General features: G+C 41.0%; 1 protein-coding gene across 1 annotated transcript in view; it reads left to right on the plus strand.

Moving 5' to 3' along the window:
- Fat4 (FAT atypical cadherin 4) overlaps window positions 1-19701 on the plus strand; it is a 126686-nt gene that overhangs the window by 41337 nt on the left and 65648 nt on the right. Inside the window, exon 2 of the mRNA XM_021158479.1 lies at window positions 14162-14293. Coding sequence (XP_021014138.1) covers window positions 14162-14293 — 132 coding nt within the window. The remainder of the gene's footprint in view (window positions 1-14161; window positions 14294-19701) is intronic.

Raw genomic sequence — 19701 nt, forward strand, 5'->3', positions numbered from 1 at the left:
CACACACACACACACACACACATCCTTGGATGAAAATTAACTCTTTCTATTGAGGTTAAATCTGAGACTTTCTTGATTTCAAAAGTCAAAACTGGGTGCAAATTAAGAATGTTGAAAGTATGATAAAAATATACCGTACGCTCACTTGACTTTTGGCAAGGCCTCACATCTGTCGAGAATGTCAAGATAGGAAGATATCCAAAGCATTTTCTCTTCTTTTTTTTTAAGGAAAGGTTGTATCCTAGCCAAATGCCTGCTGAGGAATTCTTAGGAGAATTTCTGGAAACTATAGTTTTTAAGGTAATCATATCCTCCATGCTTTCCTGGCCCCAGATATTACTGGAGTGGTTTTAAAGGCTCATTTATTTGTGTCTTGTTCATCCTTTAGACTGAGGTGGTCAGATTTCATTTTGGCAAGATGACAGAGGGAAATATTGTGCTTGGCACTGTTCGGCCTTCAATTTCTTTGCAAATGTCTGCGCCAAGGAAGAGGTATTTTGTGCAGCTTTAGCTAGATTTTTTTTTTTTTTAACGTTTGATGAGTATGTCTCTTTGTGTTAGACAAACCTAGACCACACTTTGATTTTCCACTAAACTTGAGCACATATCATACACTTGGTACACATGTATTGTGGTGGGGAGGCACAAGTGAGATGAGATTCTAGGTTAACCAGCAGTGCCTAACCCCAACTTAACTGTCAAATCTTTTCTTTGGGTTGCACCTGTGTCTCATGTGTCCTAGACTGGCCTCAAAGTTGCTATGTACCTAAGGATGATCTGGAACCTTCTGGCCTCCAATACCCAGCTGGGGTTGCTGGGAAGGGTCACTACAGTGTTTACTGTTTAGAATTGTTTGAAGACAGTTGTCTAAGTGTTATGGAACAACTTCAGCCAGCCATGACCAAGAGTGAACAAAAACTCCCAACTTTTCTGCAGCCATTTTCATGTCGATCTCATTCATTCACTCATTCATTCATTAATTGATTTACTCTTCAACATACATGGTAGATAGTTGCATGATACTTTTTAAAATTTTTGATAAAATACATACAACCTACACTTCCTGTTTTAACCAATTTTAAATGTATTGTTTAGTGGCATGTCAGGACCTTCTGTAGTTGTCATTATTATGCACTGTCTGTGTGATTTCGGCTTCTGACACCAAGGCCTTACACTCACTGGACAGTCACCCCCTGTGATGAGCTGTGTTTCCGGAGTTGGACTATTCTGGTGACAGGCACAAGGGGCACTGTGTTATAGGTGCTTAGTCCCTGGGCCATGCCACTTGGTTAGTGTGTTTTGTGCATATATCCCTGCAAGGTCTATTTGGCGTCTCCTTAAAGTTGAGTGATATGTGTTATATTAACCTCATATATACAACATACCTTGTTAGCCAGAATGGACACTCCGGGTCCTATCTTCTTTTGCTGTTGAGGGGCTCTCGATTTGAGATATGTGACACTAAAACAATGCAGGTTCAAGGTGACAGGCCCATACTAGGTTTAGAGTCATGATAGTAAGCGTTCTGTGATCAGTGGAGCAAACCTTGTGTGATGTTGTTCTCTATTCTGTATGGCTGAGATGAAATGGTCCTTCATCTCACCATTGCCTTTACTTACTATTAAACACTTATCTATATTACCCCATTCTAGATGCTCCCATGCCTCCTCCTACTACATTAATATAAGGAGACTGGGGGACTTCAAAGAAAGATGGTCACATAAATCAACTGTCCATTAAACCTTCACATTGGGCCTGGTAGGAAGGTCATTCTCATAACACTCATTCTGAGTATTCAGAGCACAGACAGTCTTTCCTTTGTTTGCAACCTTCTCCAACTTATGGTTTAAGTACACTAAAATCTTCATTGTTGAGTCTCCCTTTAGCCAAATCCAAATATATTTAACATTTTTTTAAGTTATGAGTGGGATATTCTTAATTTCTTGCTCTAGGGATACACAGTTGGTATAAGTGAAGGCATATATATATATATATATATATATATATATATATANATATTGATTTGCATTCTGTGGTACTATTAAGTGCTTACTATAGTAAAATTATAGGTATAGGTCCTTTTAATTATAGAATCAGGGCATGTGTAGATAGGGTTAGGTTGGCTCTTCCTTTCCCAAGTTTATTATTTGTGTCTTTCACTTGTCTATCTGATATAGCTGAGACTCTGAGCCCTTTATTGAATAAGAGAGGAGAGAGTAGGCATCCTTATTAGGTTCCTGATCTTAGAGGAAATAGATTATAGTGTAACTGACAGCGACAGTGTAAAACCCCAACTGAAGCTTTACCGTAGCTCCAGAATTGCTGTTCTAACTGCAGTTGTTTGCCTGCATTACAACAAAGTGATTCTTTGTTAATTGGTAAAAACAAAAGAAAACAAAACAAAAGAAAACAAAACAAAAAATACCCCACTGTCCAGCACCGAAACCATGCAGGATTATTCGCACTGGTCATATGGTGCTGCTGGGTGCTGGAACTGAAGAGCAATCCGTAAGCTGGGAGGTGTTACATAGCCTAGTGGGCTGTGCAAGAAAGAGTACCCCAGATGTGGCCCAGAGTCAGATGAACAACTGCAAAGCAAAAAGGAGAACAAAGCCAAAAGCAGTTTGGGCTCTTAACAGGCTGATGTTCACAGGATGCTTTTAGTTTTTAATGTAGGTATAGGATGTTGGACTTCCAGCAGCACTGAAGTCTCAGTGGTGGACAGGGTACCAAGGACTTAAGAAATTACCACCAGTGCCTTATCAATGTCAGTTTATATATTGCTGATAAGCATCTGATCTGCCTTACGGAGTCAAGTCATGTGCAGCCATCTAGCTCTCAGGGCATTCAGATGGAGCCTCATTTTCTCTCTGTGCCTTTGTAAGAGCATCAAGCTTAAGGATGTGTGCATTGGTGAACAGCACACCTCCTTACAGCTGAATACAATTCCATTGTGTGTATGTAACATATCTTTATTATCCATAAATTGATGGACATATAGGCTATTTCCATTTCTGGACTCTTGTTAATAGAGCCACTGTGAACAGGAAAGTGTAAGGAGGATATCTATAGTCCTTTGGATATATGTCTAAGAGTGGAATAGCTGACTCACATGGAAGATCTACCTCTGGATTTGTGGAAGACCTCCACACTGACCTCCATCCTGGCTGCATCAATTTACAGTCCTACCAGTGTTGGATAAGCAGACCACTTTGCCCACATCCTGCACCACATTTACTGTCCTTTGTCTCCTTGATGCTAACCATTCTGCAGGGGTTAGATGGACTCTTGGGGGAAATTTCAATTAGCATTTCCTCTAGCCACTAGAATTTCTTCCTTTGATAACTTTGATAACTATCTGTTCGGTATTATGGCCCAGTATTCAAAATTGTGTTGTTTGTCTCCTTATTCTGTAGGCTGTGTCTATAATTGGTTTACACTTTCATTTGTTGTACAAAACTATTTACTTGTATGACGTCCCCCTTGTTGATCATTACTTGTATGCTTGAGTTGGTGGAATCCTATTCAGAATCTCCTTACATATTGCCTGTACTTTTAATTCACTCCCTACTTCTCCTTCAGGCAATTTCAGCTTCTCAGGACTTATTCAGAGGATTTGATCCGTTTGGACTTGGTTTTCAAGCAGAGTGAGAGAAAAAGATTTAGTTTAATTCTACGAGTAGCTAGTCAGGATTCCAAGCATTTGTCAAAGATTCTGTCTTTTTCCATTGTGTATTTTTTTTTTTGGTCATATATTAAAAGTACTAGGCAAATGTAGATGTGTGGACTTGTATCCTACCCCTCTATTCTTTTCCATTGTTAGTGAGTCTTTTGTGCCAGCAGCATGCTGTGTTTATTATGATGACTCTACAATGTAACTCATGATCAGATGTGACTGAACCAGACCAGCACTGTCCCTCTTGCTCATGACTGCTTTCCTTATCTGGTGTCTCTTGTGTTTCCATATAAGTTTTAGAGATTTTTTTTCTATTTTTGTGAAGAATGTCACTAGAAATTTGGTCGGGATTGCATGGAATCTGTAGACTCTTTTTGGTGTGATAGAACCTTTCAGGATTTTGAGTTTTTCTAATCCTTGAGCATGAGAGATCCCTCAGTCTTCTTCGATTTTCTTGTTCAGTGTTTTATAGTTTTTTTTGTCTTTTTCACTATAGAGGCCTTTCACTCCCTTGGTTAGGTTTATTCCATGGTATTTCATTATTTTTCTTTGAGGCATTATGGGTGGGATGCTGTAGCTGAACTAAAGGTTTAGGTCTTACATCAGGGCTTTCGATCCACTGGGAGTTAGTTTCTGTCTAAGGTGGGAGGTGGAGAATTTATTTTCATTTCTCTACATGTGGATGCTCAGTTTCCCACCAGAATTTGTTGAAGTGGCTGTCATTTCCAGCATACGCTTTCATACCTTTGACTCACCACTCGTCTCTGTAGAAATTGACATTTTAGTTGTTATTATGGTAAACATCAATAAGGCTTACTCTGCTATCCCAGAACCTCTGGCCGCCTTTCCATCCTCTGCAGCCATACCGAGTCTCCATAACAGATAGGTTCATGGGGGAGTGAACTGTCAAGTTACATGCAGCAGTATGGCTTATTCATAAACTCAGGGCAATACAGCATATCTCAAGTACCAGGCACACTTCAGGCCAGCAGACACTGGCTTTTTCCTTTTATTTGTGTCTAAGCAACCATTACTTAGAACATTAAATTTCTGGAGGAAATTCAGGAATGGAAGCCTGCCTGTTCCCAATGCACCTGCTCCCTTCCCTGTCAGTATTGTTTCTTATTGAAGAGCCCCTGTACCTCAGAAGCTGACTGGAATGCACTTCCTCCTGCCTCTCTGAGTAGCTGCAGGTGGGGCTGTTCTAGGCTAAGATTCAGGCAGGAAACTCTGGTTTGGACTACAGATTTCTCATCTCTGACACCTCCACTAAAAATACACCATCCTTTTCCTGGTACTAGAGGCTGACAGAGCCATGTGGTTCTAGGACATTTCAAGTTTCTCCATTTGTGACTATCCTACCATTCCAATCGAGCATCATAGATGAACTAGTCATGAGGCACTGGGAGAACTAACAATGTCAGTGGGAGGGACACACAGATACTTATGAGGAGGGATGAAGAACTAGGCTCAATTAATCAACCAATCAATCAATCAATCAATCAATCCTCACCACAACCTCTGCTTTTAACACATGCCTAACATTTACAGTTTTCAAGAGCGTGCACATGTGTGTAGTTGTGTACAAGTGTATGTGTGCATGTGTGTGCATATGGGTATATAGCTGTGTGCATATATACATGTGTGTATAGTGTGTATATAGTTGTGTGCCTGCATATGTGTATATGTGTGTATATGTATGTGTGCATATGTGTGTAACTGTGTGCATGTGTATGTGTGTGTTTATGTATATGTGTATATATATATATATATATATGGGTGTGTAGCTCTGCGCATGTGTTTGTGTGCATGCCAGAGTATGTGTACGTGTGTGTGTGTGTGTGTGTGTGTGTGTGTGTGTGCTAGTGTTCAGTCTTGGGTGTTGTTCCTCAGATACCATCCACCTTTTACCTTTTGGCTGGGTAGTCCCTCTCTGGCTGGTTTAACCATGAAGGCTAGCCTAGCTGGTCAGCAAGCTGGAACGTTCCTTCTGTCTCTGCTTCAAAGCTCTAGCATAACCAGCAAGCACCAGGATGCCTGGCTTTCTTTTATACTGCCTTTGGGGCTGGACATCCAGTTCTCATGCTTGCAAAGCAAACTCTTCCCTTTATGGTCTGCCTTCCAGATTTTTCACTGCTCTGAGGAGATGCTGACTCTGCATCATGATATCTAAAGCCCACTAAGCAAGGGAAAAAGTGGGCTCCCTAATCTCCACAGTACTTTTTCATTTGTTTAGTTTTTATAAAATTTCCCTTTGCAATGTGTCTCCCTTATTCCAATCAACATCTACCGAAAAGAGCACTCTGGGATGCTTTTGCAGGGTGCTTGGCTTGTAGGAACATAAAAATGTCCTCAAGTTCCACATGAAAGCCACACATCTTTTAATTCCATCTTCTAGTCTGCACATACTTTAGGGCATGTGCAGGAATCAGGGCAAATGTAGAATTCGGCAGTGTCGGTTTCAGGCAAAGTTGACGTGGGTACATATGGCAGCTTTAGAAGAATTCCTTATTTGGTTCTGACTTGAGCAACCCTGAGAGTACCAGGGCTCCAGCTTCTAGTTTGTCACCACACACTTAGTGAGGTATGGCAAGCGCGCTGCCTCCAGAACGGACTTAACTGCTTTGTGCCTGCACCCCCGGCCACCCTAGTCATTGCTGGCTCCCCTCCAAGCCTGCCTGCTACTCACAAGTATTTCTTGCCTATGAGAAATGCATCAAAATTCCAAGAACAGATGCTGCTGACTGCTGGGAGAGTTTAGTGGCGAGAGATTAACATAATGGCTTTGGTTTAAGAAATTTAATTGGGCATGGTCACATCCATGTAGAGTATATGGGTAACAAGCTGTGCCTTGAAGATTTTTATGTGATTTTTCAATTTGTTTTAAAAGCAAAACTAAAGAATTGAAAATGCACACGCTTCCTTTTCCCCTAATGCTCAGTAGTCACTGGACTCGAGCAACCCATCTTTGTATGGAATGATGCACAGGTGCCTACATATGCCTGTGATTTCATTTAAATTGCACAAAGTTTCAAATGCTGAAATGCTTAGTAACTTAGTATACCCCAAAATAGCTTATGACTAAATTAATTTTTATCAAGCCTTATCCCTTTTAAATTTTACTTTTTCTAAATTATTTCTTGTAAAATAATGTATACCTGATATAATGGTTAGCTATTCATTTTCTATTAAAAGTCTTATGCCATTTTCATTCATATTTGCATATATGTGTGTTGGGCTATGTGCAAATGTGTATGCAGGTGTGCATGTACAGGTAGTACGTGTGTGTGTGTGTGTGTGTGTGTGTGTGTGTGCAAGTATACCTGCTAATAAATGTGGATGTCAGAGAACAATCTTGGGTGCTGTGTCTCAGAAGTGGTTCACTATTTTCTAATTTAAAAAAATTTCTTGAGACACGGTCTCTTGCTGGGACTAGGGGGACTAGGCAGGGAGTCCCAGGCAGCCAGCTGTCTCTACCTTTCCACAGCTGAAGTTACAAGTGCCACCTCCAAGTCCATGATATTCACATAGGTCCTGGAAATTGAAGTCCTTGTGAGAAGACCTTTTCATCTTTATGCGAAGGCCTTTAGTGACTGAGCCACTTACCCAATCGCCCAGGCTTTTCTTTCAGCTAATCAGTTAAAGACGAGTCTTGCTCTCTAGCTTAGGCTAAGATTGACTTTCTGGACAGCCACTCACCTAGGCCTCCCAAATGCAGGACTTATGGCTCTAAACAGCCACACCTGGCTTTCTTTTAATTCTAAAGTGGGGAAGGAGACAGCCTCTAGCTGGATAGGGAGCTCAGCGTTTATGAGCATTCATTGCTCTTACAGAGGACCTGGATTAAGTTTCTAACAGCCACATAACAGCTTCTAACTGTTTGTAACTCCTGTACCAGGGGATCCAACACCCTCTTCTGGCCTCCTTGAGCACTAGGCATGCACAGAAGGCACATACAGATTTCAGTTTTCACTAGTGTGATGTTAGCTGAGGCAGAACATAATTTTCAGCCCCCCTTGGCTTTCCTGACACCTCACACACAAGCTCCTGCCAGACTCTAACAGTGTGTGATGCGAAGTCTTTCCTCCAAAGTCTGATTTCCACTACCAGCATTCCCAGTTCTTAGTTCTAGACCATCTTCAAGAGGAGACATACACTCTTAGAACCACGGCCTCTGGAATTGGGTCGGTTCTATGTGATAAATAAATAAATGCCTGAACGTATTGCTCATAGGCTGATCATGACCCTGTGTGCCTCCATAGTCCAAACGCTGTGGTCCTGACATTTGGGCATTTAAATGTAAGCTGTTCCTTGTTAAGACCTTCTCATAACTAAAATGTGAGTCACTCCCAAACTGTAATGGAAGTTGGCCCTGCAGCATGATAAACCAACTGCTCAGAACACAGGGTAAGCTTTACCCAGACTCATGACAACAGAATTCCCAAGTGGTCGCCCCAAATAGGGAAAGGCCCGAGGAACAAACTGAAAGCAGTCGGGTGGATCCTGGCACCATCCTTTACAGCAGCGTCGTTTTTCCTTTTAAGAAATGAAAATTCGCAGAGGCCAGAGCCAAACAGTACAGCGTGGAACAGGGGTTGGGTGTTTGTTATACTTACGATAAGTTTAAGTTTCTATTTGAGATGTTAACCTGGAGTCAGTCATGTGTTCTACTGACAAAGCTCCCGGTTAGTTCATCTACAATCAAAAGGCAAAGCAAAACCAAAGCAGAGTACCAGTGTTCTGCCTGATACTGAACTAGCACTTGGGGGGTTATTACAGCCGGTGTAGGCTTTCATATAAGTTTAATAGACAAAGATTTGCTCCCAGAGACTCACAGGGCATAATCAATGAGCCGATCCCGTGAAATGAAATAAATCACGTCGTGTCTGGTTCTAGTCAGGGTAGACATTAACACATTTAAATCTAAATTTGATTGTGTAGCCAGAGTGGTGATTCTAATGAGTCACCCTGCTGTCTGTGTAATAACGACTGCTCTCTGGTTTCCTGGGTAGACTGTCAGCTTCCACGTCCCATCAATCGTGGGCCTTCTGTACAGCTCCGTCCAGGCATTTTAGGAAATGTAAAATCCACATGACACCTCAGGTCAAGCAGGAAAGGTGGCGCTTTCCTCTTTTCAGGGCCAGAGGAAGTGAGTGATTAGATGAGGGTTGAACAGCTCCTGAGGTAGGTTTCAATTGGACTTCCATAAGGAAGAGGGGGTGGTCTCTCCATAATGAAGAAGGGGTGGGACCTCCATACAGAAGAGGAGGTGGGCGTTTTTCAGCATCTACTTCACTGTGATGAAATTGTTCTTAGTAAGATTAGAATGTTTTTCTTGGTGATTTTCAGTGGTGTGCACCCAGTCTACATGCCTGTGACTGAGGTACCATTTAGCAAAGTGTCCCTGGAGGGTCAGCGTGATGGCCTACTCTGGGCCATGCTCGCTGGAATAGCCCTGTACTGTGCAGCTTGGCAGCCTCTGCCATGGTGCTGGTCCCTACTGAGAGTCTCACATGCTCTCTCAGATGGAACCCATTCCGGACAAGTCATGTTTATCTCAAGCTCTGCTACTGTTTGAGTCTTGATTATGAGCATGGTGTCAATATCTTATCACAGCATCTTTAGTAGCACCAAGAAGATGCCTGATGGTCAGTGGGATGCAAAGGGGCTAGGAGAGCGACAGGATGGGGGCTGGTTCTTTCTGGCTACCTCTGTAGGAGAACAGCTTCAATCAGTATGTTCCTCATGTCTCAGTAGCAGGTCATCATTGAAAACATATAAAACATATAAAAACAGGGTGGCTTTAAATGACCTGTCCCTAAAAGAAAGATTCTGTTAGGCACAGGAGGGCTGTAAATATGAACAAGACAGATTTGTACTTTCCAAATCTCTGAATCTAGAAGTCACTGCTTTGAGTGTTGCTAACGGTCTGGGGAACTGGAGAGTCTCAGTGACAGGCTGAGCGTCTCGACTCCGATGATCTAAAGTACTTTGAAATACACAGTGTTTTAAGCATGGGCATATTGCCACAAGTGGAAAATTCTGCAATCGCCCCTGGGAAGCAGTCATGACATAGGCAAACAGAAAATATGTCGTCAAATTACCTTCAGCTGTGTGTAGAAGGTACATAAGAAACAAAAGTGAATGTGGTATTTAGACTTGAGTTTCTTACCTCAAATATGTCAATAAAGTCTTTGTTACAAATGTTCCCAAATCTAGAAGCAGCAGCCTGCCAGGAAATCCCTGACCCCAGGCTTCTAGAGTAAGCATTGCTCAGTCTATGACAACTTCAGCAGCCTGTGGATATATGGAGAGAATTCTGACCTATAACCTTCTATTATTGAAAGAGATTTTAGAAAAAACAATTCATTAAAAGTTGCACCTTTGGGGCTGGGGAGATAGCTCAGAGGTCAAAGGCATATACTACTAATTCAGAGGGGCCTGATTTCAACTCCCAGAACCTGTGCTGAGTAGCTCATACCTGCCTATAACTCCATTCCTAGCTCAATAGATATGATACCTATGTGAGTGAGCACACACAAACACACACATACACACACACACACACACAAACATGCATACACAAACATGCATACACAAACACATACAAATACACACACTTATATAAACATACATATATACACATACACAATTAAAAAAAATCCTTAAGAAATGTACTTTTGCATAATCTTGATGTAATCCTTCAATATCCATAGAGGCAATGCATGTGAACTCTTAATATTCATTTTTGATGCAATGCTTTTCATAATTTATATAAATCCAGTTATCTAATAACTCATATGGGATCTGACTAAAGTGCCAGTTCCACAAAGATAAAATGGGATGTTATATCTTGTTTGCCGCTCAGTCACACATGGTGTGACATGCCCTGACATGGTGTGGGTTGCTATTTTATAGTTTGTGCTCTTTCTGTCTCTCCAACTATTTCACTGTTAGTAGTTTCTGAAGTGCTTAAAAGGAACTCACCATTTAGGAAGAAAACATATCTGATTTTTAAAGCAATCAATTATACTTGTATCTACACCATGGCATCATTTGTAATACACACCCCAAGCTTCCCACTGAATGAGCAATTGAGCTTGGTATAGTGCAAAGACAGACCTATCAACATCTTCCCACAAGTCACAGGTGAAATTCTTAAAAATGGAAAAACTGTAGATAAAATCTCCCCCCCTTCCTTCTTTCTTTCATTTTATTATTCTTTCTTTTCTTTCTTTTTCACTTCTTCTCTCTTTTCCCTTAACACAATGCCTTTCAATATAGCTTGTATATGTTAACTTCCTCAAAAATAACTTTCACGCTGCTTTGAATTAGGACATATTTCTCACAGCAGGTCTCTGCTTTAACACCAAGGGCAGAGGCTAGTGGCTTCAGGCGCATGGTTGAGCCTGCTCAGCATTCCAGACTCTGCACTTGGCTGAAGAAAATTCAATGGGCCCTGGGCCTGTGGCGGAGCATTGTTTTTCTTAGATAAAGCACTTGACAATTCAATGCCTTGGCTCACACTGCCTGTGAAATAAAGGAACCGAACATGATGCTCTTTCAGATTTCTTAAATATTCATACATCTTGCAAATGAACGGAACTCTGAACTTTCAGTGTGCTAAGCAACCTACAGTCTTACAAACAATACAAAACATCTTTCCCACATATTGAGAATTTCTTTTCAGAGGCTGATAGGAGGCAAAAACTTTCAACAGGCTACATGTTCTTCCTCCACTCTGACTGGTGCCTTCTCTATTTTCATAGCTATAGTAAATGAACTAACCTAACACAATGCCACACATGGTTTTAGGATAAGTGTGTGTCCACATGTGTTTGCATGTGTGTTGCATGCCAGTATGCACGCTTGTGTGTGTGCTTGCATGCATGTGTATGTGTTTGTGTGTGTGCATGCCTGTGTGTGTATGTGTGTGTGTGTGTGAGCCTTCACAGAAGCCAGGTGTGAAGTTGTGAAATTCCCAAGCTTAGTATCAACCCAGAGTGCAGTTCATGTCAGCTGCAAGCCATACAGAGCAGTGTTACTATGAAAACCTGTGCGTAACCAACAAACACAGTGAGTGATATTTGAAAAATATATCCAAGCTATAAATACATTGTCACACATACACAAATTATCCTCTTCTGGAATCTGGTCTGTGTTGCTTGTGGTATGCTCACTCATGCCAACATTTGTCATTCAGCTTTTGGAGTCTACCAGTGCTGAGCCTGTGTTAGCCACAACAACACAGAAGGAAAGAGGACTGAACACTCTTCCTTTAAGGGAAAGGGTGAAATGTGCTTATAGACATACATGCAAAGTGAAGCACTGATATCCCCCTTGCCTGGAAACCAACTGTTGACATCTTGGGGCAGAGAAATCTGTCTCCTCACCCTGAGGAATTCCTTGAGCTGTCTTTTCATATTTGGGCAGTCATTTCTCTCAGCACAGAGAGGACTGTGCCTGGCTCAGTGGCAAGTTTCCTATGTCAACGGTTTCTATCCTGTTTGGATGAAGATGTGGGATGATTTGTTTTGAAATAGTATATAAAACAGGAACCAAACATCGAAAGTTTAGCGAAGACAACGTGAAAGCATAATTAATACTATAATTTTAAAGACCTCCTTCAGTATAAACCTGGTCATTTTTTAAAGATGAAGCCATAGTTTTCATTAGATTCCTGAATGAAGAGGGTGCATGTTGAAAGATACTTTCTTGTATTCCATGTTCATTTAAAAGACAAACCTCGAGCCAGCTCTGGAGGTGAGGTCTGCTGCTGGCCACTACCTGTGCTGTAATTCTTCTGGGAGTTTGAGGAGATGCCTCAGTGGGTACAGCTCTAGTTTAAAAAGTTTTTAAAGTTCGAGTGTGGGGAGCCAAGTTCGAATCCCTGGAAGTCATATAAATTGGGATACTGCAGCACATTTGTAATCCTAGATTCCATACCCCAAGATGGGAGGAGGAGGAAGGATACTGTCTGGGTGAGCTAGCAGATCTGGAGAATACGGTGATGAACACGAGACTGTGTCTCAAACAAGGTACCAAGTATGGATCAACACCCAAAGTTTTTAGCCACATGAGGATGTTCATGAATGTGTATATGTCTCTCAAAGTTTCCTACACAGACCCATGATTTTGAGATGGGGGACTGAGGCTAAAAGAATAAAAATATCCAGGTTCAGTCAGGAGAAGGGCAGAGTCTAATTTGTTTGTAAACCCACCACATTTGGAAATCTGCTCCGATCCTGGGTTGGGCTGTCTCTTCCAAGTGCAGATAAAGCTGCCATGGACCTCTGCTCAGAGGGAGGATGAAGAGAACCATTGCTAGTGGACAGACAAGTTGTGGGCTTCCCTTGCCTTTGCCCAGATGGGGTTGGGTCATTTGTTGGTGAGCAAATCTCTTCCATTAAGATGGAGAGAGGCTTGGAGCAATTATTAAGTATTCATTTTATATATTTTCTTCATTTGTCGATTGCTCATCTACTTATTAATCTAATTTGCCTGTATTTTCCTAATATATTTGATCAGAGAGTGACGTTGTATCCACCCAAGTTTCTCTTCCTCTTTCCTGTGTCCCTTGAGGAGCTCTGTACTCTCTGGCTGGCCCCCTGTCTTCCCATTCCTCATCTTAATCCCTGGATCTCATAGGGTCTTCACAGTAGAGGTATGAACACTGGCATCCCACAGAACACCCCTTTTGTGAGAAAAATGCCCTTGCTAGCTGGCTGTCCTTCTCAACTCAAGCTGTAACCTTCTCTCAGGAAGCTTTTGTTACACTAGTAGATGTCTGGCATTGTCTCAGGACCTCTGCCTCTCTTACCCAACTCAGAACAGAGACACAGGGTGAAGCTGCTGTTTAAACTTCATACATCTTTTCTTCTGAAAACTTTACTTATGTAGGGAGACTAACTCTAGCTAAGACCTCTCAAACAAAGCAGTTGATACTTGTGATCCATGGACCATGGGGTCTGAAAGGAAGGTTGGTCTATGCTTGCTACTGTAAATGGGAGTCAAGACGGATAAGTATGTAGTTTTTGTGCCCTACCCTGGCATTTGAGAGGTGATGGTACATGGAGAAATTCCAAGTATTTCTTAAACTAATGCATGGATGTCTTCATTTCCCAGACATTAGCTGCTACCGTGCAAGCATTTTAGACAAAATCCATGGTGTCAGATGGCACCATGGTTGAAAGACGGCTGACTTCTAGTCTTGGGAGACATTCCCTAGGGGTTGCAATGACAACTCTCATGGGGCCGTTTTCAGTCTGAATTTCACTGTGACCATTTAATACCATTTGCCATCAACAAATCAGATGCTACTTGCTTGGTCTTAAGTGTTCCTATGAATATTTGATACCCTTCTTTCAAGAAACATTGCTTTGGGGATACTTTTTTATTCCTTTAGGGAAGGAAAGTTCCATGGACTCCTGGTCTCCATTTCCGATTGAGGCCTTATGTATTGTTTTATTTTCTTTTGCTTTATAGGTAGAAATAACACTTCAAGATATCAATGACAACCCACCGGTGTTTCCAACAGACACCCTGGATCTCACCGTGGAGGAGAACATTGGAGATGGCTCAAAGATTATGCAGCTCACTGCCATGGATGCTGATGAGGTAGTTTATGTCTTTAGTGATCACAATGACTTAGAGAATTTCAGATGCATGGGAGCTCTAGTGATCAGTGAGGTTACAGATTCTGTGTTCTTTCTCTGAGAGCATCTATTAGTATGTTTGAAGTGTGATACAAGAGTGTGATATACTTAGTCTGTAAACTGCATGTCTCACAAACATAGAGATCCAAGTTTAACTGTCTTTACCCTCATAAAAAAGCTGTGTGAAGCAGTGCTGGCTTGTAACCCTACTCCTGGAGAAACGGAGATAGGTGGATCTCTGGGGCTGGCTGTGCAGACCATCTATCCTATTTGGTGAGCCCCAGGTCTCAGTGAGAAACCTTGCCTCAAAAAACAAGATCTCACTGCACAGATGACCTCATCAGTCTAAAGCACTGACTGCTCTTGTAGAGGAACTGGATTTGGCTCCCAGCACCCACCTTGGGGTGCTCACAACTGCCTGTGACTTGAGCTCCAGGTGATCCAACAGACTCTTTGACATGCATGGGCATTGCACTCATGAATTAAAAATTAATAAACGTTATTTTTAAAGTTGGACAATTCCTGAGAAACATCTAAGTTGACCCTTGACCTCCACCTACATTCCTACAACCTGTACCTCTATAAGCCCATACATACCCCAAACACAAGTAAAATTCAAGAATGGGACCAGAGAAGGTCAGTCAGAGGCTGGTTTCTGATCAGTCATTCAGGTGTCTGTCTTTTGCATTTTAGATCTCATGGCCAAATAATATTTTAAAGATAAAGGCACCAAAACTGTGTCTGTTTCTTACATTTTTCTCATTTGTTTTCGCTGTCATAGCAGCCAAGTATCTATTTTTTATTTTATTTGTGATTGGAAACAAATAATTTAAATTTAACAATATTTAAGGTGACCTTAAAATTTATATTTTTAATAATTATATACTTTTATATAAATTAAAATTTTGTAATATTTATTTCAGGTTGTCATGCAGGTAACTAGTGAGTTTTTCAATTTATTGCCATGAACAAATTTCATTCCTATTGGGAACGTGAAATTTGGACGTAGTATAAATTATCACACTCTATATTTTATTGTAAGTGAAGACTTACAGTAGTTATTCTACAAATCACATGGAAGGTTATATAATTAATTTACATTTCCCCACATGAAATCTCTTTGCTTGTTTTCTCCTCAGTGAAGGGTCTAATTAATGCCCTGCCATTGAGAGGAAACCCTCCTCAAACATAAGGAAACTCTCCCATTTCCCCTTAGCTAAACTCCACAGAACTGGCTTTCTCTACTTAACTCCAGGAATTTTTTTTTTTAAAACTATGGTTAAATGGTTCATAGATTCACTTATTTAACACTGAATTAGTAGGTATTGGCTTTTTCCTCTCAACTCCAGGAGTGTCTGAACATCTGATTTTTTTTTTTTTTAACTACGATTGAATGGTTCATAGATTGACTTATTAAACACTTTTTGAACTATGATTAAATGGTTCATAGATTCACTTGCTAAGCACTGACATAGGTAGAACAGGCTGGATGGGGCAATGCTCGCCTTTAATGTAGTGGCAGAGGCAGGTGGATCTCTGTGAGTTGGAGGTCAGTCAGCTATACCCAGTGAATGCCAGGCATCAGGACTACATAGTTAGACCCTGTTTCAAAAATACAATATTAAAAAGGTAAAGGAATAATAAATAAATAAATAAAAAACAGACTAGTCCTAACAGCCAATTTAGAAATATAATAGCCTGGTCTGTTAATTTTTGCAAAAATTAGTAAAAGGGAATTGAAGAGAATGTAAATTTTTAGATAATTATAGTTCTCTTCTAGAAAACACTTGGTATTTTTTTTTTAGTGCCTGCCATCTCATTTTGTTTAGAGAAATATTAATACTGATTCCAAGATCAGTGATTAGTAACAGCTGTGAGAGTGCACACCTGTCCTGTGCATCATATATAACAGCTGATGAAGTTTAGCAAATATCTCACTTTATTAAAGCTGATACAACATATTTAGCTGTATCCATTTATGAAATCTTACAAAGTCCAATTTCAATATAACAGCAACATGAATATCATACAATTGAGTAGGATAATCAGAGCTGAATGGTCGTAATTGCATTTTAGGAAGAGAGAAATAAAACTCATGTGATTGGAATGTTTTGTTCTAATCACTTTAGAAGAACGAGGCAATAGTTATGTTCATTTTAATAAATATTTTATTGGTATGGATGTTGACTCTGTGGAATTACATGATTAATGTGGGATTTCTCAACCCAAATTATAGTGGATTACAAATAAATTGTATATGGAAATCTGATTGTTTTAATCAGCATACAACTCTCCTAAGAACTGTCCTCTTGGGACTGTTAGATCCATTGTTAATTATTTGCTTCCTTTTAAGAGCACATGCTGCTGTGTGAGTTCTGTGCTGTGTGCATGGCCTGCTTGTCTTTGAGTCTGTACCATGTCTGAGAATGCACTGTGTACAGGGCTCATGCCCAGCCGCCTTCATGCTAGTCTCTGAGGTACACTTGGAGTCACAATAACATTCAAGGAAGAGTTCGAGGTTCTTTATCTTTCTAGGTATTTACACCTAAATTGGTTTTCATCTATCTTATTGTTTTATTTTTGTTGAGAGTCAGTTTCTAGAATTAATACTTAAGTAAGGCATGCAGGCATGGTCATGTAGACATCCCAGTGTACAAAGACAAAAAGATGCCCAGTGTGTACGCATTCAATTCAGGATCAGGCAGGGTGGAGGTGCAAGGGTAAAGCAGAAATGGATGGGTGGGGGGCTTTTGTCGGCAGGTCAAGATGGGGAAAGGAAAAATCTTAGGGAGAAGACTGGGGTGCCTACATACACACACACACACACACACACACACACACACACACACACACTTATGTGCACGTGCGTGCATGAGTGTGAGAGCACATTAGAAAAGCAGGGTGGATCAGAGAGTTTAAATTAGTAAATCCACCAGAAGTCTGAAGCCTGCTTTAAGATTGTTCTTTATTTTGTTAAATGATGAATCCCAAAGGGCTTCTATCCTATTTCCACAACCCTTTTCTTAATAACGGGAGGTTCCCACGGTACAGAGAATTTCAGCTCTTGCTGTGAGGTACTGGCATTTCTTTGACCCTGTATGAAGCAGAGCGGGCACACAAGCTCCCTACAGTGATTCACAGATGTGTCTTTTTCCCCTGTGTTGCTGTGATGGGTTCATGTTAATTATTTTTTGATAACCCCTTGGTCTCCTGGCTTTGCTTGCTCAGCTCCACACCTCGTAGTTGGAGTGGAAACAGCTCATTTGACTGTTTCCTGTTCTCTGAGGTCCTTGCTGTGTTTTTCTTTCTTCCTCTGCTTTGTCAGAACAGGGTTGAGATGCAAGGTACCCTTTACTCTGCAGTGACACAGGACGTTGCTGTTACTGACTGTGGAGAAATGAGTAGCTTCAAAGTGCAGAGGGTGTAGATGTTGCTGGGAAATTCTATCAACTTATTGTTTTACAGTCTCTACCCTTTTTCTTTAATTAGTGTAACTGGGAAATATTCATGTGCTAGAGAAACTGCAGGGCACTGAGGAAAGGGGTGAGTGTCAGAAGGTCCAATTCTCCAGTCATCGAGCCTGTGTGTTAAGGACAGCCCTGAACATTCAAAGATTCCATTGTTGAAAAGGACATCTCAGGTGGAAAACTCAGTTGCATGTTACTGTTATTTACTCTGGAATGCCCCATGGGCCTCTGCCTCTGCAGCTCAGGGATGGGGCTTTAATGGCCTGTCCTCATTTGACAGGACTAGGGTGTTAAACAAACCCCCATTATAGCCAGGCTTCTTGACAGGACATTTCGGCTGTTCATGAGTAAATAGTACCAGCTGATCCTGAAGGGGAACAGATTGTGGTGTGAGCTCGATCGATCTATCTTCACTTGGAGGAGAAAGGCTCCCATGTGAAAGATATTGATTTTTATGGTGAGTCATTTTGTCGATGGGGCTTTATTCTAAGCATGGAATCATTTGTATAATGGTTTCAAGAATATTCCCGTATCTTCAAATTCTCTTAGCTTCCTCATCTGTATCATTTTGATAGTCTAGAATAGAGTGTAGCCCTTGGGTAAGGTGCCATTAAAGTAGTAGAGTTCTTTATTAAATAGAATACTCCAGAATGTGGGCAGTGCAGCAGTGAAAAAATGCTTTTCAGATGTTTTTGTTCAACCATAAGATTACAGTGAATACGTTAGATACAGGTGGATAAAGAAGGAGAATGTGTCAAACTCCAGTCATCTTGTATTAAGTTATGGGGGGTTTTCAAGGCAACCTCTTTATTAAATTTTAAGACTGGCATTGGGAATGCAGAATAAAAAGCTCATAGAGGCTGCTGAACATAAATTTAGAATGAAGGTGTTCTTTTCTCAGGCTGCTGAAACTGTTCTCTGCCCAAGCAGGAAAACGGAAACACACATAATAAAAATCGTCAAAACATCTCATAGAAAAGACATACAGGTGCTTCGGATCTGTAACCCAGTCAAGTCAGCTTTTCATTCCCACACAACACTTTATTTCCTGCCCGCTAGCTAATGTTAGTGAGAGTTCTGTGAATATTTTAATGAACCAATTCCTGGATAGTCACAATGAGAAAAGGGAAATTTGTTTCCAGGAGCTGTGTTTAAATCAAAACAGGTTTGTCAATTCAAGAACTCCAGCAATCCTTATACCTTGTAGTCAAGGGCAGCGACTGGGATAAGACATTTGATGCCGTAGACTAACTAACAGAAGGCTAACTCTTCTGTCTAGATTGAACTTACTTGTGGACCACCACATCACCAAGTCCTTACCTTAAACAATGAAGGATAAGACCAACTAGCATTTTCCTACATCCTTTAGTCCTGAAGGACCACTCTAGTTTTTAACATGGGCATGAACCAATTTAGTCTTGGAGACAGCTCTGCTTGGCATGTCATCTCCTAACATTGACTGTGGTGAACAGTGCCAGGCTGAACAGGAAACTATCAATCTCTTTTTGAAATGCTTTCCGTCCCTTTGCATACACCAGGAGTACAACTGATGAATGGGTTCTCAGGCTTTTTGACTGTTTGCCTTTTGAGATTCTTCCTACTGTTTCCACTGCTCTCAATAGGGGGCAGGGTTCTGAGTTTCACTGAAGTTTGAAGTTCTTGATGATTGTTGCTGTTTGTGGAATGTAACTGCTCTGTTAGGTCTGATGTAGGACATGTGTGTAATTTTGCTTGAACCTCCATGGCAATTGGTGATGTTGTACCCCTTTTGACACAACTGCTGCCTTTCCTAGCCTCTTTGGAGAGATGGCTGCATGGGTCCTTAGTTTTTATTAGGGCAGGATATATTTTTCGCTCTCTAGGTATCTTGGGAATTAACCTATCACGTGTAGAGTTTACCCTC

The sequence above is a fragment of the Mus caroli genome, chromosome 3 (assembly GCF_900094665.2).
Source record: "Mus caroli chromosome 3, CAROLI_EIJ_v1.1, whole genome shotgun sequence".
Lineage (NCBI taxonomy): Eukaryota > Metazoa > Chordata > Mammalia > Rodentia > Muridae > Mus > Mus caroli.